The sequence below is a fragment of the Eptatretus burgeri genome, chromosome 12 (assembly GCF_056783735.1).
Source record: "Eptatretus burgeri isolate ZD-2024b chromosome 12, Ebu_testis_v1, whole genome shotgun sequence".
Taxonomy (NCBI): Eukaryota; Metazoa; Chordata; class Myxini; order Myxiniformes; family Myxinidae; genus Eptatretus; species Eptatretus burgeri.
The window spans coordinates 42,679,606-42,706,760 of record NC_140972.1 but is presented as its reverse complement, the minus strand read 5'-3'; the positions used below and the strand labels follow the sequence as shown (position 1 = coordinate 42,706,760).

The window sequence follows — 27,155 nt, the reverse complement described above, 5'->3', positions numbered from 1 at the left end:
GAGAGAGAGACAGAGAGAGAGGGAGAGAGAGAGAGAGAGAGAGAGAGAGAGAGAGAGAGAGAGAGAGAGAGAGAGAGAGAGAAAGAGAGAGGATTTCAGCAGATGTGACAACACTCAGTTTAATGTTCATTCGAGAGACGGCACACATTGATGAATCACCCTGCCTGTGAAACACTGGGATGACAGTTTATAGCTGGGTCGTGATTCAAACCCAGGCTAGACAGCTTGGAGAAAGAATGCATACCTCTCGACTATCCTGCCGTGATGTGACAATTCATTGCTTTGGAACAACTGAAAACATTGTTTTTTACTCATTGTAATCATCGAATTTAGTTTGCCTTCCTAACTCCGGAGATGTCCCCATGGAGAACTATGCCGCAGTATCGCCATCGAAGCTTGAAGAGCTCATGCCAGTGGCTTAAGTGCTCAAGCAAGCACTCCAACAAAATGGTTGAAGAAACTTTTAAAACAAAATGTTTAACTTGCTATTTGTATATATCTATGTCGAAGTGACAGATCGTGTAATGAAAGAAGATCGGACAAAAAGCAGAAACATGGTGTAAAATAAAATTGCACATTTTCAATGAGCAAGCCAGTGGCTGACAATGCGGGGCCAAACGCAGGCAAGTGAGGTCTGAACTTTGTTCAAGTTGATCGATATATTCAGTGTCATTGCGAATACTTTTGCAGTGTATGGTTATCGCTTGGAAACTAACAACCAAGCAGCTTGTAGAGTGTTCGACAAGTGGCGTAAGCACTCAAGCAAGCACTCCAATGAAACGTTTGATAAGGAAAGGCTGGCTGGCTTGGCAAGCAATTAACAATCGGTCATATAAACACCATGCACCCGGAAATGCTCGAATGTCAAACAATGTCCGAATTGGACAAATGAACACTTTTTTTAGCAGCTGGAACTGGTGCTCAAGTCAATTATGAAGTTTAAATTTTGGAATTTTGCTCAGATTAAGAGATTCATCAAGCCAGTACGTGAAGCCAGGACCACACATTGTTGTATAATGTGTTTCATTGTGTTGAGCGGCATGGCTGAGGTTGCGGGTGTCGTCATGGTGTTATTGATTCTGTTTGTACTGGAGGTAAAAGCTGTGGGTGGTGTCCACAGATGAGGCATGAAAGATGAACACAATCAGACCTGAGGAATAATTTATGTGTCATCATTCGTGGGGGGTTTAGTGCACAGGTCTGTAGGAGGTATAAGCCCAGATTTTATATTACGTTTATGGTGATGTGGGTATGGATGGTTTTTGTAGTAGTTGTCGTTGATCAGTAGGGGTATGTGTTTAAGGATATTGTTGTAGTGCCTTTGTGGTGTAGTTTTAATGTGTTGAGGGGTCTATGTATGAGTGGTCTGACATGTAGTGGCATGGGTGGTTAGGGTTGGCACTTTCAGCTGCAAGGAACTGCACACCTCTCATGTCCAAGTGGTGTTTGATTTTTAACATTTTTGCCTCTGTGTGTGCAAGCCTTTATCCTGGGTGTGCATGTTTCTTATTTCATGTTTGTGATGTAATAGGAGGATCACATTGATGTTTTAAAAGTGGCACCGTGTGTGAGATCGGGTTGTTGTTCAGTGTGATGTGTGGTGCAGCATTATGTTCCTTGGTGTAATTTCTTAAAGGAGTGAGTGAGTGACAGTTTATATTAACTTTTATCTGCTGATGGTGAGCCAGGTTTGTAGGGTGCTGAGGCAGGGTTATGCTTCAGTCACATTTGGCTCGGCGGCCATAGGGTCTAAAAAATCTACGGCCACTAGCAATTATAGGGCGGCCGCAGTATTTCCACGGTCACACAATGTGGCAGTCACATATGTTTTTATTTTTCGGGTAGCCGCATGGGGTATTTAGAAATTGTGGCGACCGAAAATGTGGGGGTGCCATACGGTCTTTGATTTGATGTCGCACGGTGACCTTAGGGCATCCCTGTGGCTGCCATAGAATTTTCAAGGCAGACGCAAGGTAGCCTCAAGGTGCCCGCAAGGCGACCGCAGGGGGGCCCTAAGGCGAACGTAAATTATTTATTTTAATTTTTTGTAATTTTATGGAGGTTGGCAAAATTCATTTTTCATTGATAAGAGCCTACGGCAGCCGCACGAATAACACAAGCCCACCGTACGCCCTACATACGGTCGACGTGGAGCATCTACGTCATGGCTATGGCTTGTCGACTTGCTACGGCCAATATAGAAATTAAAAAAGTTATAACTCCGCGCTGTAATTCCACGGAGACCCCTCCGGCCTGTAAAAGATAGCCATACGCCCTAGGGCCACCCTGAGGCCACCTCAGAAACTCTGCGGCCGCCACACATTTCTGTCAATTCAGGGGGGGGGGGGTACGGCCGCCGTATCCTAGCCGTAGAGCAAATGTGACTGTTGAGTTAAAGTTGGGCTTGTTGCTATGGCTGTGTTGATGTTGCTATCCATTGAGGTAATCCATTGAGGTAATGGTTTTGATGTTTGCATATGAGACTATTTGTATGATATCAGGTGGTTGTGGAATGTCTTGCATGGAAATATTAAAGTCTTGGGGAGAGGACTGAACCTCAAGGGACTCAGTTAGGAAAGTATGTGCATGATGCCTTGCTGTAAAAAATTACGAATGACTGCCTGTATGCGAGGTAGATGGCAAGCCTGCGTTTGGTGTTGTGCATGTTTGTGTTGAGTATTTTGTTTGTGAGTAAATTTTCGGACGGCATCAAATGCTTTGCTGGTGTCGAGTGTTTTATTTGGCGAGAATAGTGAGAATAGTGCGGTTTGGCGGTTTTCTATCATTGAAGCCATCAAAGGTGTTGTGTGGGGTTTGTGAGTGATTTGGTCTGAATCAGTGTTGAGCAGTGAGAGGGATGCGAGAGTTTGAGAGTGTAAGAGTGTAAGTATTAGGTGTTCTGTAACTCTGGATGGTGTGAAAAGTAATGTGATAGTTCTGTAGGAGGCTGCTTTGGTGAGTTCTTTCTTTGGTTTAAGGAGAGTAATGATTTACCTAGTTTCCAAATTTTGGCAAATTTTGAGAGTTGGTTTGAGAAATTGCACATATTTGTGAGGGCCTGAGGAGATGCCCAAATGAACTATGGAAAGTGGTCCAGTCATGTGGTCCAGGGTGTTATCAGTGTAAATTGTAGATGTTGTCAGGGCCGGTAGCCTGCAATTTTTTTGATATTTTCTAATGATTTGTCTTTTTGTGTGGGAGTAAATGGCATGATGGTGTTAGAGTTTTTAGCTGAGTTTGCGTCTTGTTATAATGTCCTCTTTTTTAGAGTCATACCTGATTTATGTTTGTGGAGTGATCTATGAGGATGCGAGCTTGTTGTTTCTCTAATGGTATATTGTCTGTGGTCGTTATGGCTGCATGTGAGGGTGTTATGCTACTGTTGGAGTTAGTGATACCATTTATTGTTTTGTACAAGTGTTCGGTATTGGTTGAGTGGTCTCGTGTGTGTGTAGAAAGGAGTACCACTATTGTGGTTTTTTTCATGAATATTTTGTTGTTCATTTTTGTGTTTAGTGTATGAATCCTTTGTACCATGGGTTGTTGGTGTGTTGTATTTGAAGTTGTCTCATTGGTTGATGAGGTGTGCGATTTCTGGCATGTAGTTGGCGTTGTATTTTTGTACCATGGGTTGTTGGTGTGTTGTATTTGAAGTTGTCTCGTTGGTTGATGAGGTGTGCGATTTCTGACATGTAGTTGGCATTGTATTTTTGTACCATGGGTTGTTGGTGTGTTGTATTTGAAGTTGTCTCATTGGTTGATGAGGTGTGCGATTTCTGGCATGTAGTTGGCGTTGTATTTTTGTACCATGGGTTGTTGGTGTGTTGTATTTGAAGTTGTCTCATTGGTTGATGAGGTGTGCGATTTCTGACATGTAGTTGGCATTGTATTTTTGTACCATGGGTTGTTGGTGTGTTGTATTTTAAGTTGTCTCGTTGGTTGATGAGGTGTGCGATTTCTGACATGTAGTTGGCGTTGTATTTTTTGATATTGGCCTTTGGAATGTATTTAGTAGCTGTGGTTGTGATGATCACATTGAACTGTTTGATGTGCATGTTAATGTTGGTGGTGATGTTATTGTTGATTTGTTGGAATTGTTGTTCAGTGTCATGCTTAAAATTCTCTCACATTGCTTTTTGTAATTCGTGAATATTTTGTTTTTGTTTGCTTTTGGTAATGATGATTTGAAGGGAGTTGCTGCAGTGTTCTCCACATTATTATGGCGGAGAATGCTGGAGAACAGAACGTTATGTTTGGTGATGAATTATTGTAACCAGCTTGATGTGGTGTGGTCTGGAATTGTTCAGTATGAATAACGATTTTGTTGTGTGGCAATGGTTTGGTGTCTGGTGTTTGGTCGGTGATGGGTGTACCGGGCCGTGCCTTTGGCAGTGAAGTCCCCTCCGATGATGGTGTTTGGGAGGGAGCAAAGGTTCTGTAGTTGTGGTGAGTATTTGGTGCGTGCAGTGAGGGATGCGTCTGGTGGTATGTAAAGGTTTGTGATGTTCGTGTGTTCTTTGTCCATATATATGTGGAATCTGATCGTTTGCTGAGAGAGGAAAAGGGCAGATGGAACCATTCACCATACTTCATGCAGCGGAAGAAACTCTTGCTGGCTGTAATGTGAGTGGTGCGAGTTTTACATGTTGGGAAAATGTTTATTGCGGTGCTCCCCCAGTTTGTTTCTATGTATCCAGCGAGGAGGAGAAAGGGGAGGACTACCGGAGGGAGGTCACTTCCCAAATAAATACTCCGTTGTTATAATAGGTAGAGTATTATTTTTTGTTGTTTTTTTTAAAGGTTGTTTATTCCAATATAATTTTTTTTCTTTGCTTTCAGATAGTTTATGGCTGAGAGATTACCTGTTGCTCAAAGAGTGCAAACTGCTGCATGGTATGAGGTTTGACAGTCTGCAATTGTTGTTCAAAGAAGACAGGAAATGCTATGTTGTTCATATAAATAAAACACCAAAATGTTTTTTCAGCTTGTTTTCAATCGCTCAACAACATTTTCCACCGATCGCCGAAGATACCCCTCTGGCAAATCGGCAAAAACATTGCGGATAGAACTTTCTAATTTGACCACATTAGTGGGTTTGCTGGCAAACACCTTTTCTTAAGCCCATCCCCACAAAATAAATAAAGAAAATGCATGGGGTTAAATCAGGACTCATGGATGGCCACTATTGGTCCTCAATACCCAATCCATCTGTGTGGAAAGTGGGTATCCAACCAATTACAAACCTCAATTGAGAAGTGCAGAGGGGCACCATCTTGCACACAAAAAAAAATCCTTTCATCTGTGCTGTCCCATTGCTGATTTTTCAGAAAAATTAAGTTTCAAAGCATTTCCAAGTATCTCGGTCCATTCAACGTCTCACGGAAGTTGTAAGGTCTAAGGAGTTGGGCTGAAATCATTCCGCACCTCACAAGCAGCTTTGCCGAGTTTGGCTGAATTTGACTATCGTTTGTGGATCATTTCCTAACCATTAATGGCAGTTATGCCTGTTGACAAAACCATCAACATGATAAACAGCCTCATGAGGAAGATAACGTTATGTAACACCCGTGGACAGTCATCAATCCAATGAAGGAAATGTTCACAAAACTCCATTCTCTTGTCACAATAATCTGGAAACAACTCCTGAACATGATGTTTGTATGGTTCGGTTTCCATCCTAAGTCCTTCAACACTGCCTGAATTCCACAATAACTTATTCCACTCTCCCTCAACACTTCAGACATGTTTGGGTTTCTTGTGAACGCGTCTCATACTCAGTCGATGTTTCCTGGTAATCTCGCTGTCGTAAGTCTTCCTGATATTTTTACAACATTGATGGAACAATTTGTTATAAGCTTTTGTTGAAGGTAGTTTTTAATCGTTTTTTTGATCCAAAGGGGCAGATCTTCCAATTTCTTGCCATTTCCATGTTTGAACTACAAATCCAGACCGTCAAACCTCATACCGTGCAGCAATTCCCACTCTTTGAGCAACAGTTAAACTCTCAGCCATAATTTATCAATCTGAAAGCAAAGAAAAATTCATATTAATGGCCACAAAGAAGCTTTCAAACAAACAAAAAAAATTAATGTTTTACGTACAAAAGAGTATTTCTATAAAATGACCGTTTTTACAGCCATTTTTCCCTGCTGTGCAGGGGTTTGGCTTTTTCTTGAGGCAATGTTTTATGGCCGGATGCCCTTCCTGACGCCAACCCTGGTCGCCTCTTACAACACACAGGGATATGGTACACCTATTCTAACCGGGGCATACACCGGGACCAGTACACTGGCACTCATTTCGCCGACCTCGGAAGGATGACAGGCTGAGTCAACCCCCTGGTGTTAATTCAGCAGCCAACGGGGCTTGAACTCAGGACCCTGGGATCCCAAGCCGCCACCCTAACCACTAAGCCAACACCAGGCTTCACAAAAGAGTATTTCTATACAGTATTTAAAAGAGGGACTTCATTATAGATCACCCATTCACCATACTTCATGCAGCGGAAGAAACCCTTGCTTGCCGTAATGCTAGTGGTGCGAGTTTTACATGTTGGGAAAATGTTTATTGCGGTGCGCCCCCAGTTTGTTTCTATGTTTCCAGCAAGGAGGACAAAGGGGAGGACTACCAGAGGGAGGTCATTATAGGTCATTAAAAGAGAACCAAATTATACCTCTGAAAATTAAATAATCACATTTGGTCATGGCAAAGCATCTTGGTCACAACGAATAAGCAGTACATGGTGGACAATTCCTTCAGATGCGGTCCACATACTACAAATGCAAAAATAGTGAAACCTCTGACCTTATCCCACCTCAACTTTCAGTCGTCTACATCCGAGTTTATTTTATTTTATCCCAGATCTAACCTTCTTTCCTGCTCCTTCCTACTCTCATTTCTTTTCCTGTACATCCCTCACCCCCTTTCCATATGATAAATATGGCCTTTCATGCACAAGGTCTGCTCTCAAGTAAGACAGAATCTAATATACTAAGTGAAGATGTGCCGCAGAGTGCAACACCCACCGTCTCGAGACATGCCAAGAGCAAGACACTTTTGCAGGCGGCAGTGCTGGCAGCGGTTGCGATTGGTGCGATCGATGAGACAGTTTCGCTGCCGTGGACACGAGTATGTCGCATTGTTTTGCTGGCTGCGACGAAAGAAGCCCTTGGGAATAGAAATACAAACTTACCGTGCTGTACAGCAAATTTACCACCAAACAAGTGATCTGCAATCAAAACCTGTATAACCCAATCAGTGGCACACAATGTCGACTTTTGTATCTGTTAGGAACTGAAAGATGAGTGAGTGAAGAGCAAGAAATGACAGGATCTGAAAATACTGGCAATCTCCAAACAGGAATCTAAAAGGTAGTCTGTAATTCATTGTTACCTCTGTGTAATACATTTTTATTTTCATCCTACTGAAATGTATCCTGGCATTGTAATGGCAGATACGTACTAATGTTTGGATTCACATTACAAACCAACCGAATGAGCACAACAACCGATGAGCCAAACCATGAACCTAATAATGAGTTCCACGATGAATATCACATATAATATGGTACAAAAATGAAAAAAAAAATGCTTTTGTATTTAGCTGATTAAAGTAGATATGCAGTATACATTCTGTGAAAGATCTTATGCAACTAATCACTTAAAAGCATGATAGGCAAAGGAAGCAAATAGTGTGTGAACTGCAGCATGTCACATGCTGCGAATTTGCAAAGTGAGTACTGTACTGTTTGTTTAATCTGAGAAGGTGGGAGCGAGAGGGAGCAAAACGGATTAACACAAGTAATCTCGGCATGTTAAAAATTGCTCGTGTTGGGCAAAAGAAAGAAAGAGAAAAGAAGGAACAATCTCGACGTTATTACACACACTTTTGATAACACAGTCACTGTTTAATGCGTCCAACCAATTTGTGTGGTCACATTGCACAAAGTAGCATTTTAAAATGTTGGCCAGCTTTATGACCAGACGTTTTGGGAGTTTTCTTTTCATGGCGTAAGCATTGACTGCAATACATTGAAATTTAATCGATCCATGATCAAAATTAATCTTGCAGCTCAGCATAATGGGGAATTTCACTTGGTTACATGGAATAACCTGCATGTGGGCCTTGCTATTCACCATGAGAGCTCGGCTGTGCCATTGCTATAGAGGAAAACAAAAAGAAAAACAATACACTTGGTAGATGTACCTGATCTGTTCACAAACGACAAGGAATACATTGTTATAGCCGAGGGAATATAGACGTACACAAACTATGGTAAACAGTGAGAATCGGAGCTGTACATAATACCAGAAGTGTTATCGAATGCAACTGTAAAAAGGACTCTCTCTCTCTCTGATGCTAACAGCATTTAGAAATATAAGTATCGTCTTAATCACCCTGAAATCTACATTGTACCCGTGCTCAAGATAGACACTGGGCCAAAAATGGTAATCAATGACCATTAATATTTGTGGAGTACATCATTGATAGAAATGTGGCATATAATTGATAGCATCAGAATGAATTGGATTGCATCGACATGTAGCGTAAGGCCATGTTTGACTCTCGAAAGAACTAGTTATGTGGATCTAGCAGTATGTTGGTAAATCACTAGCTTCGGAGAATCCTCTGTCGTGGGCAGGATTAAAATGCTCGACAAAGCATTTTGTTACATCACAACAACTCTATTTGCCTCAAATGATTACATGATAATGACATTAATTTGCATTGAACACAAAAGTATTATAAAGGGTGTTAATACAGGAAGAGAGAAAACAAAGCAGCATATATTTATATATGAGCAACATCAATCAGCCAAAATGAAGTGGCTGGCATGGCTTTCCAGGAGAGCATTGCTAATTATCTAAAAACCTATTCTGCCTTTTTTAGCTGACATGGCAGTACAATGCAGAACAATAAAGGCGCATAAAAAAATTCCAAAATGCAGCACTTGGGGTTTGGTAATGTTATTGCATTTTCAATACCTGTTCTTTATGACAAGCTGTATCTATGAATGCTGAGAAGATAATTAACAATGTGCTCAAAGAAACGACTGAATCCCATTATAACTTTTGCAGAACAATGCCTGGCAGGGGTGTTATTAACGCTTAATTAGTTTCCTCAGCATATACAGTACAACACCTCAAATGATGTTTGAGCACAAATCGCTGCAACGTAGCCTATTGCTTCATGAGTGTATTCCAAGACCTACTGGGAGTGAATAACGGGACTGAGTCTCAACTGGTCCCTACAAACAAGTGTTGGTGTAAAAATAAGCCACGATTCTCCCCTCAAAGTGCGCAACCTCACCTTGCATCCTTCACAGGTGATGACTCCGTAGTGAATCCCCGAAGACTTGTCTCCACAGATCTTACATGGAATCACCTCGATTTGGGCTGAAAACAAAGTATCAAGCACTTGTCACTTCAAATCTACAATGACACAATTATTTGTATTCCAGATCAAGGTATATCATTGCTTGCAAAATCGAAGATTTTTCAAGTATATTGGTCAGTCGATTTTGTTATTCTGTTTGTCTGACTATCTGTTTCTCAGTTTATTGCCAACAGGTCACAATTTTAAACCAATCTTCAGAAAACATCACCACATGGTAGAGTTTGTCATGAAGAAGGAGCCTATTGTTTTTGAGGTCAAAAGGTCATCATCTTAGTTGAGATTTATAAAATCTTCAATTTTCATCCGATTGACTTGAAATTTGAAGAGGATTTATATTTTAAGTCACTGAATTAAACCACCAATTACTTTGGATGTCAACATGGACCAAAAGATCAACATAGGCCGAATTTCTAAATTGTCAATTTTCCTCCGATTGACTTGAAATTTGAAGTGGAGTTGCATATTGGTCATTGAATTCAACCACCAATTATTTTTGAGGTCAAATTTGTTTTACGAATTTTGCAAGTATCGTGCTTTGCATGGTGTCTTCTTGTTTTTAATTTGAGAGTCCATGGGAGGAAGGGACTCTGGGAATAAGCCCCATAGCTTTCAGAATCCTCCCCCAACTGCATCTCCACAGTCATAACTGTGGGTTCCAACAAATGAGCTGACAAGGGACCACGGGAGCTTGCTATTCCCAAGGTGGTGGTTGACAAGACAAACAGGTTGGAAAGATGATTTCATGAAGGTTTTGTTGTTGTTGTTGTTGTTGTTGTTGTGTACGACCTCTGGATGATAGTTATGCACCGATTGAAACTGGAAAGGATTGTCAGGTTGCACCAAGTGATCGCTATCGGTGAAGGAAATGGCACGGAAGGTGAATGACATAGAATAGCAGAATAAGTATTCGTCAGAATCTGCGATGAATGCACTGAAATACAAAGTTTTTCAGTATTTCATGACTAAACAATAATGTATGACAAAGTCAAATGCTCTTTGCTTCGGTCACAACAAAAGTCATTGCAGCCACATAAAACAAGTTCAATAAAGTCGTAAAAAATATTTAATTTTCCTTTGAAGAAAATCTTGATAAATATTGCCGCAGAATATAACTTGCTGAACATAAAAGTCCCAAAACACAGTTGTAGCTTCATTTGTGAGTGTATAAGGCTTCTTGCCATATTCAAATAGGCGATTTATTTTCCTACAAAACTGCATATTGTATACGACCCCTCAACATGAGAAATTGAAGTAAAACAATTTTAACATAAGTGGCTAGAACTTATAATAATTTTAATTAATTTATAGTGTATTGCATTAACATGCTGTGAAAGTATATTTTTGACACAACAGACAACACACACTTGGTGCTGCTGAAGCAGTTTCTTGGGTATGCTTACAACACTAGATGGGTCACCACCCCGACAAAGGAAGTCAGGGAAGGAACTTGGAATTTGTTAATGGTGCCGGTGATAGCTCATCGACTCTTCGTGAAGGACACCCTAAGATCTTTAATGTCCACCAACTAATGCTGGCAGACAGGAAACCCAATTTAACGTTCATCTCATGGAGGGCACACACAATGATGACTCACCCCACTTGAGAAATACCAGAATGACAGTTTCTAGCTGGGCCGAGATTTGAAAGCAGGTGGGACAGCTTAGAGGTGAAGGTACATACCTCTAGGTCATCCAGCCAGCATACATATAAAATGGAGGAAGTGGACAACATTCAAAAGGACTTTTTTATATTTTGGAACATGCAAAAATGATCTGTTGAAATTTAGTATAATGATTTTGGCTACCTTGAGCAAGTTTGCAGGAAGTCACCTCAACACTTGTCAAAGTATTTTGCATTAAACCAAGATGGCAGCCAACAGTCACATATGCTGTGGAGCAAAGGTGCATCATTAAGTTCCTTGTTAAGAAGACTATCAAACTAGATGAAGTTCCCAGGAGACAGTCTGCACAATTTGGTGATGACTGTCATGTAATTTTGAGCTTAAATGGTGCAATGACTTCAAAAATTGCCATGAATTTGCAAGCGATCTTGAACACTCAAACATGCAGCAAATTGCTGTCAGTAAAAGCAATATTAAACATGTGGAAGAACAAATTTTGGAGATTCACAATATCACTTTACTCAACCTTAAATTGCAAAATAATTGGATGGCAGTTTTGAAAGTGTCTAAATAATAATTGATTCATTCTCACTTGAAATTCAAGGTTAGTGCATGGTGGTTAGGGTTAGGGTTAGCTCACATTTAACGAAAAAAAAAATAATGTGATCATTGCAACACAGCTCCTAGAATGTTAGAGGGTGGAGAGAAGGTGAGTTATTGAATACCATTTCCCAGAGATGAAACCTGATTCCGTTTTCATACAAAAACTCAACAATGTATGTATGCATGTATGTATGAATGTTTGTATGTATGTGTGTATATATATATATATATATATATATATATATATATATATATATATATATATATATATATATATATATATATATATATATATATATATATATATATATATATATATATATATATATATATATATATATATATATATATATATATATACAGGGGGCTGCAAAAGTAGGTATACAGTAAGGAGTACACCAGTATATCATAACTGTATACCTACTTTTGCAGCCGCCTGTGTAGATATATATACATATATATATATATATATATATATATATATATATATATATATATATATATATACATGTATACATGTATATATATATATATATATATATATATATATATATATATATATATATATATATATATATATACATGTATACATGTATATATATATATATATATATATATATATATATATACATGTATATATATATATATATATATATATATATATATATATATATATATATATATATATATATGTATACATGTATACATATATACATGTATATATATATATATATATATATATATATATATATATATATATATATATATATATATATATATATATATATATATATATACATGTATATATATATATATATATATATATATATATATATATATACATATTGTTATGGATTTTAGAATCCGGTCTGATGAATGCATCCACACATCCAGGTCCTCATACAGTTATTTCCTTAAATGCATGTTCAGATTAGCCCCATCCCCATGTCTAATGGGATTTTAAATGTGATGTGTTGAGAAGGTAAAGGACAGTTCCCCTCTCTTATGGGAAGCTTTTTTCTTTACGACAGACACATTTACACACATTTCTTTCACGAGCTCTGAAGCCCACCCTTGTATTTCCTCAGCAACATTTCTGAGCCTGGTGTTGGCTCAGTGGTTAGGGTGGCGGCTTGGGATTCAAAAGGTCCTGAGTTCAAGCCCCGTCGGCCGCTGAATTAATACACCAGGGAGTTGACTCAGCCTGTCATCCTTCCGAGGTCGGCGAAATGAGTACCAGTTCCAGTGTGTGTACTGGTAGAGGGGCACTGCATCAGCGACACAGTCACGCTTCAAGAAATAATAGCTACCCTGCCATACGACCATCACCACCCCACCACCACCACCAGCAACATTTCTTTCACGAGCTCTGACGCCCGCCTTTTTTGAGAGCGCACAGGTCGTCATGGTAACCGTGCGCAAGTGGGGCGTGGTGATCTTGGGGCGGATTGCACCCGCGGAGACGACCCGGAGATATAAAATGAACGGGAGGTACGTTCTGTGAGGAGAAAAGCGGGAGAGGAAAGCAAGAGGAAAGCGGAGGCGAAAGAAAGCAGGGCAAAATAAAGTGGGGCGGAAGAAACCCAGGGAGGGAGAAGAGAACGAGAAGAAAGCTTGAGAAGCGAGCAAGAAGCGGGTGTTGGCGTGCAAAAAGAGGAGAAGGAAGCGAGTGTGTGGTGCGCATGTGGGTGTCTGACCAGCGCCAACGACGAGACAATTCATCCTTCCCAGTGCTTGGACAAGCGAGCGTGTGGTGCATGTGTGGGTGTGAGCAGCACCGCCAACAAGTGAAGCACGGGTCGGTCACCAACAACACCAGGGTCTAAACCCGTGACAGTCGATCTCGGTGCCCTCCAGACTTCGAATGGTGTTCAAGGTTGTTCATGAGAGGATGCACTGCAAAGCTGGGTGCTGGCGATGGACGTGACATGCACGCACACATTTCAGGACGTTTTTACTTCACAGGCGATTACTTTCTGGTGAGTGAGACGATTCTTTCCCTCCCCTGAATGATCTGTTGGGTACCCATGTCTGTGTTTAGCTGTAAGTAAGTCATCCCCCGATAAGCATCTGCTCTTTGTCTCTTTCCTGGCATTTTGATTGATTTTGCCTTAAAAATGAAATCATTTATTAACGCCAGAATATATACATGTGTGTGTATATATATATATATATATATATATATATATATATATATATATATATATATATATATATATATATATATATATATATATATATATATATATACACGAGGTGTGTTCAAAAAGTATCCAGCCTTAATTTTTCGTGTGTAAACAAATGAAGGTAGGGAGGCGTGGTTTGGTGCACGTATGTAGGCGATCCTAATTCGTATGCGTGAATATTTTCCCGCCTGCAGAAGCTGTCAGTCGCCGATAGACCGCCGATGAGTGAGGAGGTGTAAGTGAGCGCCGTCGGAATTTCCTTTTTGACAAAATGACGGATCACTGTGGTCTCATCGCCAATGATCACTGTGTTGAAGAAGTTGGGATCGCTGTTCACAGTCTCCAGCATGTCCTGTGCGATCTCCAAACGGAGTTGCTTCTGCTCAATCGTTAGCAGCTTTGGCACGAACTTCACTGAGATTCTCCTTAAGCCCAAATCCTCACTCACAATGGAATGAACGGATCCAATGCCGACGCCCGCCTCGTCTGCAAGTTCTCTGATCGTGATTCAACGATTCTGCATCAGCAGGGTCCTCACTTGGTCAATGACGATCTAATTTCGGGATGTTGAGGGCCTACCAGAACGTGCTTCACTTTCCACTGATGTGCGACCAACTTTGAAGCGGTTGTACCACTCTTTTATCTGTGTGGTGCCCATTGCTTCATTCCCGAAGGCCTGTTGAATCTTGCAGATCGTTTCCACTTGGGAATCACCAAGCTTTACACAAAATTTGATGCAGTAGCGTTGTTCAAGTTTTTCCGTCATTTTGTCAAAAACGAAAATCCGACGGTGCTCACTTACACTTCCTCACTCACCGGTGGTCTGTCGGCGACTGACAGCTTCTGCAGGCAGGAAAATATTCACGCATACGAATTAGGATCGCCTACATACATGCACCAAACCACGCCTCCCGAGCTTCTTTTGTTTACGCATGAAAAATTAAGGTTGGATACTTTTTGAACACACCTCGTATATGTAGAAAGATCCACCCACATCTCCACTCAGCTCTCACTGAATCAACTAAACCCAGGTGGCGAGGATTATATAAATAATTGACACCTCTTACACTCCTTGAACCGAAGAAGCTGAATAAAGCAATCCAAGAAAGCCTACACAAGGTAAGTGCAATGCTGTTAAGAACCCTTCCCAGAGTTCCTCAACCACTGGCTTTCACAACCACGGGTGAAGGCTGTGGGTGATTGCTTAATCCTCATAGGCAGCATGCAGTTCAACGTGATGGTTAATCAACAGTGTACCCGGAAGCCATGCTTTGAAAATTTCCCAGCCGGCCCGGCCGGGTGCGGAGGCTTTAACTGCCATGTTTTCCAATGTGAAGGTGTGATGTAGATTGTGATAATATGGTGCAACTAGCAAAAGCTTGTCTCCGCGTGCATTGTCACAATTTCCATCACACCTTCGCATGGAAAAAACATGGCAGTTAAAGCCGTGGGTGTGAGGGAAAAATCCCAATACACAAACCCGGACCAGACATGGAACACGTGACACTGAACCTGCGACCCAAACATCCAATCCGGAAGCAAATCCACCCTCCAATCCAACTCTCTTTATTCGATCCATCCCAAACCTCATGCTGATTGGTCCCCATCACAACCAAATCGTGACACACAGCCGTTCTTGTTGGACATAAGTACAGTTAACATCTCTGCACATGCGGCGTTTAAATTTTTTTTACCTCTGTGGACGGAATATAATGGTCTTCTGAAATATCAGGGTTTTAATAAATAATTTTCTTTTTCTTTTAAGCTCAGTGTGCTTTTATTCTCTGCACAAACATGTCTCCAATATATACACTGCCAATATATCCATATATATATATATATATATATATATATATATATATATATATATATATATATATATATATATATATATATATATATATATATATATACATACATACATATACTTACACACACACACACACACACACACACACACACACACACACACACACACACACACACACACACACACACACACACACACACCAAAAACTGTATGGCTAATTCCCCTCAAATTTTTCATACTCGGGATAACCAGGGTAAGGTCATGGGCTGTTAGGGTTAAATCTGCCCCACCGAGGGTGGGGAGATCACTTGCAATTTTCGCCTGCACACGTGGCATAATGCAAGTGGTTTAGGTTTAACCACGAACCCGTGTCCGAGGGAGAGAATATTGAGGGTGAGGAAATGATGATGCCGATTCTGAAAAAGATCCTTCAAGTTTTAAGGTGTGTATCCATATTTACTCCACACACATAGCGCAAAATGGGGTGAAGCAATTTTTTCAATCAATCTGTCAGATTATATAAGGAACTCCTTAACTCCTATTGAATTTGATATTTTGAACACGAGAACACGAATCGGAACATGAACCTGCAGTTTAGCAGTGCTTTGGCTCTGAATTTGGCAAATTGTATGGTGTCTTGTCCTGAGCATGCATGCACACATCAACGTAAAGCAATTGTTCTGAACAGTCTGTCTGCCTGTCTGGCAGTCATACAAAATTGAAAATCATTCCAAACAGAAAAGCTACGTTTTTGGGGACATCATAAAGGACACAAATGACTAATTTAAGGCATTAAATAAGGTGGTGTAAAAGAGTGAATCAATAGTGGTAAACTTCCAATTCAATGGTTTGTTTTTTTCTGCAGCCTTTAAAACTAGTTTTGTTACAGAGCTACAGCCCCCTACATTTCCATAGGACTGCACTGCAACCAATACCAGGAACCCAATTAAATTCTCAATTTTATAGACTAGTCCCACCACGGAGAGGGAGCATCCATGGGCATGCATTTCAGGCTTCTTGTCCTTCTGGCTGGTCTCAGATCTGTTTTGTGTACCACAGGCAGGTTAACGTGTTGCATGCATATCCTGTTGTTCAGGATGCACAGCAATAGCTGGTGTGGTACTTGTTTCCTGGTACCCACTATAGTAATAGGGTCTGATCTTGACTCAGTGTCTTGTAGGATTTGATCAGTTTACCGAGGAGCAGAGATTCTGCTCCACACTGATGAGGGCCAAGCCTTAAACATGTCCATGGATTCATTCATTCATTCAGTCTCTGTCTCGGAATGGTCAATTTAAATTAAAAAAAAATCGATAATTATATTATTTTCACGGTATTGGCTGGAGTAAAATCTGATGGAGATGTAGGGGCTGTAGCTCAACTGAGCTCATGCCTAATGTATGAAGCCTATGCAACTGTTTAGCCAGCAGAGGCTTACGTGTGTGTTTATTTGTCGATATAAAACAAGAAGTGTTGAGTTCAGTTTTTCCTCACCTATTCTTTTGTAATTGCAATTTTCACCTGCAGACATGGCATCGTGCAAGCGATTCACCAATACCTTATTTCGCTCCCTGAGCAAGTGGGTATTATGAGTTACACCGTGCACAAGAAGCAAAAAGTGGGGTTAAGCAATTGCTTCACTTCTGTCTATTTGTCCGTCCGTCTACAAAGATCATGTTTATGATCGAGGAACAACTTAATTCCAATTAAATGTTATATTTTTAACACGAATCGGAAAGCAAACCTGTAGTTTAGTAGTAGATTGCGTCTGAATTTGTCCTGAGAGTGCATACGCAGAGAGGAGTGACATAATATTTTTACTCTGTCTGTCTGCCTCTGCCTGGCAGTCAACCAAAATAAAAAAAATCATTCCAAACAGGAAACTCAGTGTTTGTAAGGGGATCATAAAGGACGCAAACACCAGGGAAGAAGAACTAATATAACGTGTTAAATAAGACACTGCATCTCCAGCACTAAATTTCTGGATATATTTTTTTCTACGACCTTTAAAATCTCGATTTTATTTCAATTGAATTATATACTTGAGCACTGTAGAATACACATCACCTTTTTGTCACTTTCAAAACCCTTCCGTTTTGCAGTACTTAGACATTTGAAATAAAGTGGTGCATAAGACAAAACTTCTGGAATTTTTTTTTTTATACATTTAAAATTATTATTTTATTTCAATTTAATCATATACAGGACTTGTTTTATAAAAGAGTAAAGAGCAAATGACATCCAGCATAAAGTGGTGACATTCTTAATCTCTTCCACCAAGAAAATAATAATAATAATAATAATAATAATAATAATAAATAATATCAAATCAAGATACAGCCTTTAGCCAGAAAGCGTTTGACAACTTCATTGGGACCTTGATTTAATTAATGTATAATTTCATGAATATGAAAAAACAAGCCATTCACAGAATGACAGTAACTTATTGCACAATTAAATAATATAAGTAATACACAAATGATTGCAAGGTTTGGGCATGAGCATCTCAAGGCACAACTATCCCACACAATATTGCTCACATGCACACAACAAATGTGACCACTTTAGACAGGCTGGGAAGTTCCAAATAATCTCCACCCACACAGTCATAACTTGTGCCACATTGTGTTTTTTTGTCTTACTGGACCACTCAAAGAACATCAAGTTTACATGTGTCCCATTCCAAGTATTTATATGGAGATGGCATCAAGGCATGACCATAACAATGGAACAGTATCGACCTTGAGAAGTTTTATCAACTCCTCTGAACGTTTTGACTTTCTGCAATATAAAGTCCACCATAACCCTTGAGTCACTTTCCTTCATACATATACATATAGAACTGTGTTAACTAAAAGTGGTGGTGGTGGTGGTGGAGATCTAAATTAAAAATGAGGTAAAAGGTTTGTGGCTTACACCATGTGTTGGCTCTTAAAAAGTGCATCATATCTGCAGTACATTCATTGTACTTTAAAAAATAACTCCAAATCAAAATAAAAAGAAGAAAAGTAGGCCTCGACGTTTCGGGCAGAATGCTCCATCCATCAACTGGAGGAAATAACTGGAATGAATGGGATGCTGATTGGCTGGTTATTGTATGTTGCTGATTGGCCAGTGTGGTCTTGCTCATCATGGTCCATTGTCCTCGGATTATTGATAGTTATGATCGTAGGTGTCTGCTTGTTAATGAGGGAGAGGCAGAATGTCGCTGATGGGTGGCCCATTTTCTTGAGGGACCATGTGATGTAGATGCATCTCTGTGTCAACTGATTCTTCTCCGACCCAGAGCTTCTCCGATTCTCCTTGCGTGTCAGTGGCTGATGGTTGTGAGAAGTGTGCTGTCTGAACATGCGATGATTATTATTCTGTGCATGATTGACCAATTCTTGATTTTTTCCCGTTCGCCTCGTTTATTACGTGCCTGGTGGTGAAAGTCTTACCAGTTTCACGAATGTTAACTTTACTAAATTCACAAAGGATGTGGTAAACACCTGGATGGTGGTTGGGTCTGCTGGCCTCGTGTGTTTGAAGAATAGATTCAACCTTATGTGTCGAGCGATGGTGTACTACTATGTTGGCAGTTTTGAGAATGCGCTGAATGTGGTGTGATGTATGTCCAATGAAGGGGAGAACAACATATGCTCTATCCTCAGGTGTTGGATCAAGAGCTTTTGGTGGATTCATGATAATATTGTTGGCGGGATAACTGTTGAATTTAAGGGCAGCCGTGATATGGCATAGCTCGCGATTCAGATTATACTTGTTACTGTAGTGTAGGCACGATGAATAAGAGGGCTGCTCATGGACTGGATAGTTGAAGGAAGATGAAAAGAGTGGGAGTTGAGGTAGCGGTCTGTGTGAGTTGGCTTCCAGTATGCCTTGTGAGAAGGCTTGCCATTTGGAGACTTGGTAATGAGGATGTCAAGAAAAGAAATTGACTGTTGTTGCTCGACTTCCATGGTGAATTTAATGTGTAGTGCTGATTGTTAAGGTGCAGAAGAAAAGTATTGAGATCTCTCTTGTCTTGTAGCCATATAACAAACATGTCATCTATATAATGTAGCAAACGGTTAGAATGAAATGGCGCTGAGAGGAGGGCTGAGCACTCAAAATCGTTGTTCCATGAAGATGTTTGCTGCTATGGATGAGAGTGGAGATCCCATAGCCGCACCTTCATTTTGTTGGTAGAACGAGTCTCGCCGTTTGAAAGATGTAGAATTGAGACACAAATGGAGGTCATGAATTTGATTGGTGATAAAATGGTATGTTCCTGAAGGGTGAAGTTTTCTTGTGCACAATGTTTAATGATAGAGCAGGCCTCTGGAACAGGGATGCTGGTAAAAAGCGATCCTATGATAAAACTGATGAGGGTGACAAAATGGAGAAAGTCAAATTGCTGAATGGGCTGAATGAAATGTTCTGAGTATATAATGTGGTGTTGAGTCTTTCTGACAAGCGATTGGGGGATCTTAAGGGGCTGTCACACCTTGATGTTTTAGCCAGCGTTTGCCGACGTATGAAAAATTTGGCAAATACGCTGGCACACGTAGAATACGTTATGGGTAAGTTTTGTATACGTTAAGAGCACGCTGAAGCACGCTGGTATACGTCGTAGTACGCCAAGCTCGTCGATAAATTTTGTGCATGCTCAAAATTTTTCGACGTATGCCAGCGTATGACTCACAGGTTCCGCATACGCTGGCCATAAGTTGTAGGCACGTTATGCGATCGTTGACACACGTTACTTGTAAGTTACTCATAAGTCGAAATACGTCGAGGTAATGTTTATCGTACCCGAAACTTATTTCTAACCTATGAGTAACGCGCTTTGAACCTATGTGTAACGTATCTCCAACGCATATTGACGTATGTAGACGTATTTGACGTCTTCCGGACGACCACAGAACTTACAGAAAGTGTTTCTAACTTACAGCTACCGTATAATGGCGTATTGGCAGCATTTAGGGGAATTGGTATATAAAAATGGGCTTCACAAGAGGAACCCGTCAGTGTTCCAGACTCCATGGTTTTTTTTTTTTCGCTTTTTTTTGGCATGACGGTGATGTTGACACTTTGATGTCTAGTGCAGTTATGATTTAAATCATCGAGCGGCAGCCTTTTTAATAGGCTACGCCATGTGATCGTCGGCGATACTCTTCCACGCTATGCATAAGTTAGACTATCGTTGGGCATAAGTTGTGAACGCCAACAACACGCTAAACATTCGTTGGTATAAGTTATCTATAAGTTATCGAAACGTTCTGTGTACGTTACTAATACATTATGCATACGTCCAACTCGTTAATATACGCACAAAACTGAAAAAAAATATCAATAGTTCAGCGTACGCCAGCGTTTTAGATCAATTTTGATACGTTGCCATACGCTGGCTAAATTGTCAAGGTGTGACAGGGGCTTTAGCTGTGTGCTTCACTAGATTATAGGTCTATGAACCTCATGTTGAAACGATCCGCCGAGTTAGAGCATCTGGTTTATGTATCTTGGGTTGTCCAAATAAAACTGGACATGTTGAAGATGATGTGCGAAGTTTGAAATATAATGCCTTGGGGAGAACATGTGCTCAGTGGATAGATGGGAGCTTGCTGTTGATTGCCCTCTCTGTTGCCGGTATTCGAGCTTGGGGAAGTTTATTTGAGGTATCGGTGTTCAAAGGCGTTGAATCTTGGAATCATATTCCAAATCATATTTTTCACAAACACTTTTTCAAACTTGGTGTCCCTACTCGGCTGTTGTTTCTTCCAATTTGAGAGCTTTGAACCCCACCCCAGGGGCAGAGTTGCACTTCACATCAATAATGCAATTTCTCACTGCCCTTCTCCTGATCTGACATCTCCCTACCCCAGGAGTACCTTCAGCTGTGACTTCCCCTCCACTCCAACCTCTTGTTTATCTGTGTTGTACCAGCCTCCATATAGTGACTCCTCCATCTACATCTCTCCATCTCTCCCCATCAACATTGAACAACTGTTAATCACTCATCCCAACTCTCTCTTCCTCATATGTGGCAATTTCAATTGTCATCATGCTAATTGGCTGGGAGTGGGTACCTCTCTCACCAGCCATGACACTTCAGCAAAGGACGTCTGTGACTCTATGCGACTGACTCCATCTATGAACTTTCTGACCCGGATTTCTCCAGATGGCAGTTCCTTCTGGATGTGGTGATGAAAAACTTCCCTGAAAATGTCTCATGCTCTTCCTCTGCTCCAATTGGTTAATTTGATCATATACTTGTGAGATTAAACATCTCTCTGGCTATTCCCTCAAAGAGCTGTGTCATCGCCGGAGAATCTGTCAGTTCACTCGGGTAGATTGGCAAGGACTGCAAGCAGCCCTCTCTCTTCAGGATTGGTCTCCCATATCTACTCAGCCTGTGAATTCCTCAACAGAAATCTGCTCCTTCTCATGCACAGTCATCTCATCTCTCCTTCAATTATCCCACCATTCTTCCCACCCATGGTGCACCGATTCCTGTGGTAAGGCTGTTGCTCTGAAACAACTTGACTTCTCTTCCTGGAAAGCAAACGCAACTGAAGGCAATCTCAGCTCATTCCACAAAGCCCAGAACAAGTGTGTTGCTACTCTCAGGAGGGCAAGAATACAACATCTGCATAACCTCAAGATTGCATTTTCAAACTTGTCCCCCTCCTCTAAAACCTGGTGGCACCTTGTTAAGTTTGTCTCCAGAGAATGCTCCCCCTCCATCACTTCCCCCTCTTCAAATGGCACCACAGTCAACTCTGCTCATCAGACCAAATGCTCAAATTTTGTTTCCTTCAAAAAATGTATCCCATATCTATCTCTATCTCTATCTCTCTCTCTCTCTCTCTCTCTCTCTCTCTCTCTCTCTCTCTCTCTCTCTCTCTCTCTCTCTCTCTCTCTCTCTCTCTCTCTCTCTCTCTCTCTCTCTCTCTCTCTCTCTCTCTCTCTCTCTCTCTCTCTCTCTCTCTCTCTCTCTCTCTCTCTCTCTCTCTCTCTCTCTCTCTCTCTCTCTCTCTCTCTCTCTCTCTCTCTCTCTCTCTCTCTCTCTCTCTCTCTCCACCCTACCCAGTCACACCCAACTGATCATGGACGCTGTCTTTTGCACCTCTGAAGTTGGAAAAGTTTCTGGCAACCCTCGACTTTGATTCTGAAACTGTACTGGACGGGATCAGCTCATGTGTCCTAAAAACCTGCTCCTGCACATCCTCTTTCTGCTCTTTTCAACCTATCAATTGGTCTCAGTCACTTCCATCTGCTAGGAAATCACCCTACATCAATGATTGACAAATATGCAAAAACCAATCCTGTTACAGACCCATGAGATTACTTCCAATCATCAGCAAGGTCATGGAATTCATCATCACAGTTGATATGAAATCCTTCCTTTTCTCCAATGGCCTCATCTCCGATCACCAATTTGTATTCACACCAGGTCTCTCCACCTTGGACATGCTGCTCCTACTCTTGCAATAATAGATGGAGATCCTCGACATCAGTCGTCAGATCAGAGCTGTCTCTGTCGACATATCTCAAGCTTTTGATAAAGTCTGACATCCTGCCTTGCTGCTCATACATGGCTTCCTGACTTCCTCTACTCTCATAGTCAACGTGTGTCTCTCAATAGAATCCTTTCATCTCCTCTCGCTGGTAAGGCTGGAGTCCCCTCAAGGCAGTGTTCTAGGCTCAGTCCTATTACTAATCTTCCTCAATGATCTCTCTGACTCTCTGTAAAATCCCCTTTATCTATTTGCTGATGACTCAACACTTTGCCATGACATCCCTCATCCTTCAGATAGACAGGCGCCAGGCTCTTCCTGCTTCAGACCTTGAAAAAAACACAAGCCAGTCAAACACTTGGCACAAGTCTTTCAATCCAGACAAATCTCACACTCGCTCTCTCACAGAAAAGACCATCTGGAAAACCCTCCATCTACTTCCTAAGGCCTAAGTCATATTTGCTCTACGGAGAGGATACGGCGGCCGTACGCCCTCTGAATTGATAGAAACGTGCGGCGGCCGCAGTTTCTGCGGTTGCCTCAGGGTGGCCCTACGCCGTTTGGCTATCTTTTACAGGCCGTAGGGGTCGCCGTGGAATTATAACGCGGAGTTATAACTTTTTTCATGTCTACGTTGGCCGTAGCAATTCGACATGCCGTAGTTGTGATGTAGTTGTGTTCCACGTCGACCGTACGGAGGGCGTACGGTGGACTTGCGTTATTCGTGCGGCTGCCGTAGTCTCTTATCAATGAAAAATGAATTTTGCCCTAAAAACCGAATACATTTTAAAAAACCGAACACAAGGAAGCGTTCATGTTTGTTCACGTGTCTCCTTCACCTGTTTGATCCGCATCTTCACACTTTGTTCATTCAGTTCGTCGGTGGAAGTACTCGTGAAAGCATCTCTCGTGTGTCGATCGCTACTTTAAGGCCCAGTCACACCTTGACGTTTTAGCCAGCTTATGCCGATTTTGAAAAATTTGTCTAAAACGCTGGCACACGTCGAATACGTTATGGGTAAGTTTTGGAAACATTGAGAGCACGCTGAAAAACACTGCCATACGTCGTAGTGCACTGGCTTTCATCATAGTACTTTGCGGTTGTCCTCAAATTTTCCATGCTTGAAATTTTACGACTTATGCTAGCGTATGACTCACATGTTCCGCATAATGCTGGCCATAAGTTGTAGGCACGTCACGCGATTGTGACACACGTCCAAACACGTTACTTGTAAGTTACTCATAAGTTGAAACACGTCAAGGTAATGGTTAGCGTCAGTGTTCCAGACTCCCTGTTTTTTGTTTTGTTTTGTTTTTTCTTCGGTATGATGGTCATGTTGACACTTCGATTTCTAGTGCAGTTACGATTTAAATCGTTGAGCGGCAGCCTATTAATTATATTATATTATAACCGCACTAGAAATCGAAGTGTCAACATCACCGTCATACCGAAGAAAAAAAAAAACCGGGAGTCTGGAACACTGACGCTAACCATTACCTTGACGTGTTTCGACTTATGAGTAACTTACAAGTAACGTGTGTGGACGTGTGCCAACGATCACATATCGTGCGTACAACTTATGGCCAGCGTATGCGGAACGTGTGAGGCATACGGCAAGTACGTCGTAAAATGTTTAACACGTTTAAAAGTAGAAGACGTACTCCACTTACTACGACGTATGATTGCGTACATTAGCGTTCTATTCACGTATACCAAACTTACCCATACTGTATTCGACGTGCGCCAGCGTTTTAGACGCATTTTTCAGAGGTCGGCATACGCTGGCAAGATCGCCAAGGTGTGACTGCGATGTTGACACTTCCATTTCTCCGCGGTTATGATTTGAATCATTGTGCAGCAGCCTTTTAATAGGCTACGCCACGTGATCGTCGGCGATACGTGCAGCGCGCTATGCATAAGTTAGACTATCGTTGGGCATAGGTTGTGAACGCCGACAACAGGCTCAGCATTCGTTGGTATAAGTTATCTATAAGACAACGAAACGTTCTGTGTCTGTTAATAATATGTTATGCATACAACCAACTCGTTATGAATATGTCCGAATCTTTAAAAAAAACACATCAAAAGTTCAGCGTAAGCCAGCGTTTTACATACATTTTGATAGGTTGCCATTGCTGGCTAAAACGTCAAGGTGTGACTGGGCCTTTACCTCATGTTTTCACCTTGATTTGTGCTGTATTTTTGGTTTATACTCATCTTGTGTTTTAATTAATTACAAAAAAGCAATCCGATCACGTGATGTGACGGACCGTTCGGGCAAGGATTTAATTTCACAGAAAAACCAGTTGTAATTTGGAATATCCATGATCACCTCAGCCCGATGCGTTTGATGAAAGTGATTGTGGTTCTGGGGGCATCATGTTTGATGAGCTGCCCTGGGGGCAGCGCTCGCAGAGTGCGTGAGCGATCGGAACCCAGGCCGGAGCTCGAGCCTGTGTGAACCTTTGGATTGGTGATTGTACCAGTTTACATACAATACACCGCCACCGAAGGTCATTTACTCATCTTATTTTACCTTAAACATGGGGAATTTCAGTTGAAAGTGTCTTGAAAGTGGGTTTTCTTGGGGTCTAGGAACAGATTAATTCACTCCCTTATTTCTTTTTGGGAAAATAGTTTGGGAATCAAACTTTTTGCAATCAAACTTTTTGCAATCCGAACAGCCTCCTGGAACGAATTCAATTCGGATTCTGGGGGCACCACGTAATGGTATATTCCGAACTGTTCTATTTTTATTTCAGTAAAAAAATAACTGGTATATATATATACCCACTCGTTACTGTCCGTCTGGCCGCACGTTCGCCTTAGGGCCCCCCTGCGGTCGCCTTGCGTCTGCCTTGAAAATTCTATGGCCGCCGCAGGAACACCCTAAGGTCACCATGCGACATCAAATCAAAGACCGTACGGCACCCCCACGTTTTCGGTCTCCACAATTTCTAAATACACCGTGCGGCTTCCCGAAAAATAAAACATATGTGGCTGCTACATTGTGTGACCGTGGAAATACTGCGGCCGCCGTATAATTGCTAGTGGCCATAGATTTTGGAGACCCCACGGCCGCCGTGGCAAATGTGACTTAGGCCTGAACAACCCTCTTGAGGAAGTTCAGCTGCTTAAACTCCTGGGTCTCACCATCAGCCATGATCTTTCATGGCCAAACCACATTTCCAAGTTGGCATCTAAAGCCAGTCACTGAGCATGATGCCTTGGAAACTAAGGCCTTTAAGATTATTAGAATCTTATGTCTGTGACGACATGAAAGAGAACAAACAGAGAAAATAAGCATATCTTATTATATGTCGAATAAATAAGATCTCAATTAAGAGACAGAGACAAAATTACACTTTCCCATCACAGACAAGCTGGTGGTATCTCTGTATTCTTGTAAATATTTTCTGGGCTTGCACCCTCTGCTCTTTCTGTGATTTATTCCCCTCCCTCCCCCCCCCACCCCCAGGTTTCTGCAAGGGTGCATGTGTTCCACCATCAACCCCCTTCGAGTGAAACTCCCAAAATCCAGAATCACTACACACCACCACTCATTTGTTTTTCCCCACATGTGGAACTAAATTCAACATTCCCTTCAATCTCATTCTTCCCTCCAAGTCTTCAATAAGTTTTACCCCATTAACCTACACCCTCAACTCCCAAGCCCACCTCCTTCCAAATTCCTGTTTCTCCTTCCTGAGAGTTTGCCTCTGTATCCACTTTGTCCACCCCATGCATCCTCTCCTACCCATCTCCACAGCAATTGTTTGTCCAACTCTCCATCTATTTTGTCCTTCAACCCTGCTGTTGGTCCTGATCCGCTCAGTGTTCTTGCTCTTCCATGAGCCTCAACTCTGCAGACAAAAAAAACAACAAAAAAACCCCCCAGAAACTACACCAGTAATTGTGCAGTGGAAAAAAGCTTTACCCTTCTACCACCATGCTACTTCAAGACAGTAGTGCACTGTGAGAGACTTAAAAAAAAAAAAAAACATTTCATGAGACTAATATTTGGATGCAAAAGGAATTA

At 41.3% G+C, this 27,155-nt stretch overlaps 1 protein-coding gene across 1 annotated transcript in view; it reads right to left on the bottom strand.

Annotated features, from left to right (window-relative positions):
* LOC147015501 (nuclear receptor ROR-beta-like) overlaps positions 1-27,155 on the bottom strand; it is a 115,187-nt gene that overhangs the window by 42,502 nt on the left and 45,530 nt on the right. The window contains exons 2-3 of the mRNA XM_085850286.1: positions 9,310-9,395; positions 7,026-7,167 (exon numbers count right to left, since the gene is read on the bottom strand). Of these exons, the coding sequence (XP_085706412.1) occupies positions 7,026-7,167; positions 9,310-9,395 (228 nt within the window). The remainder of the gene's footprint in view (positions 1-7,025; positions 7,168-9,309; positions 9,396-27,155) is intronic.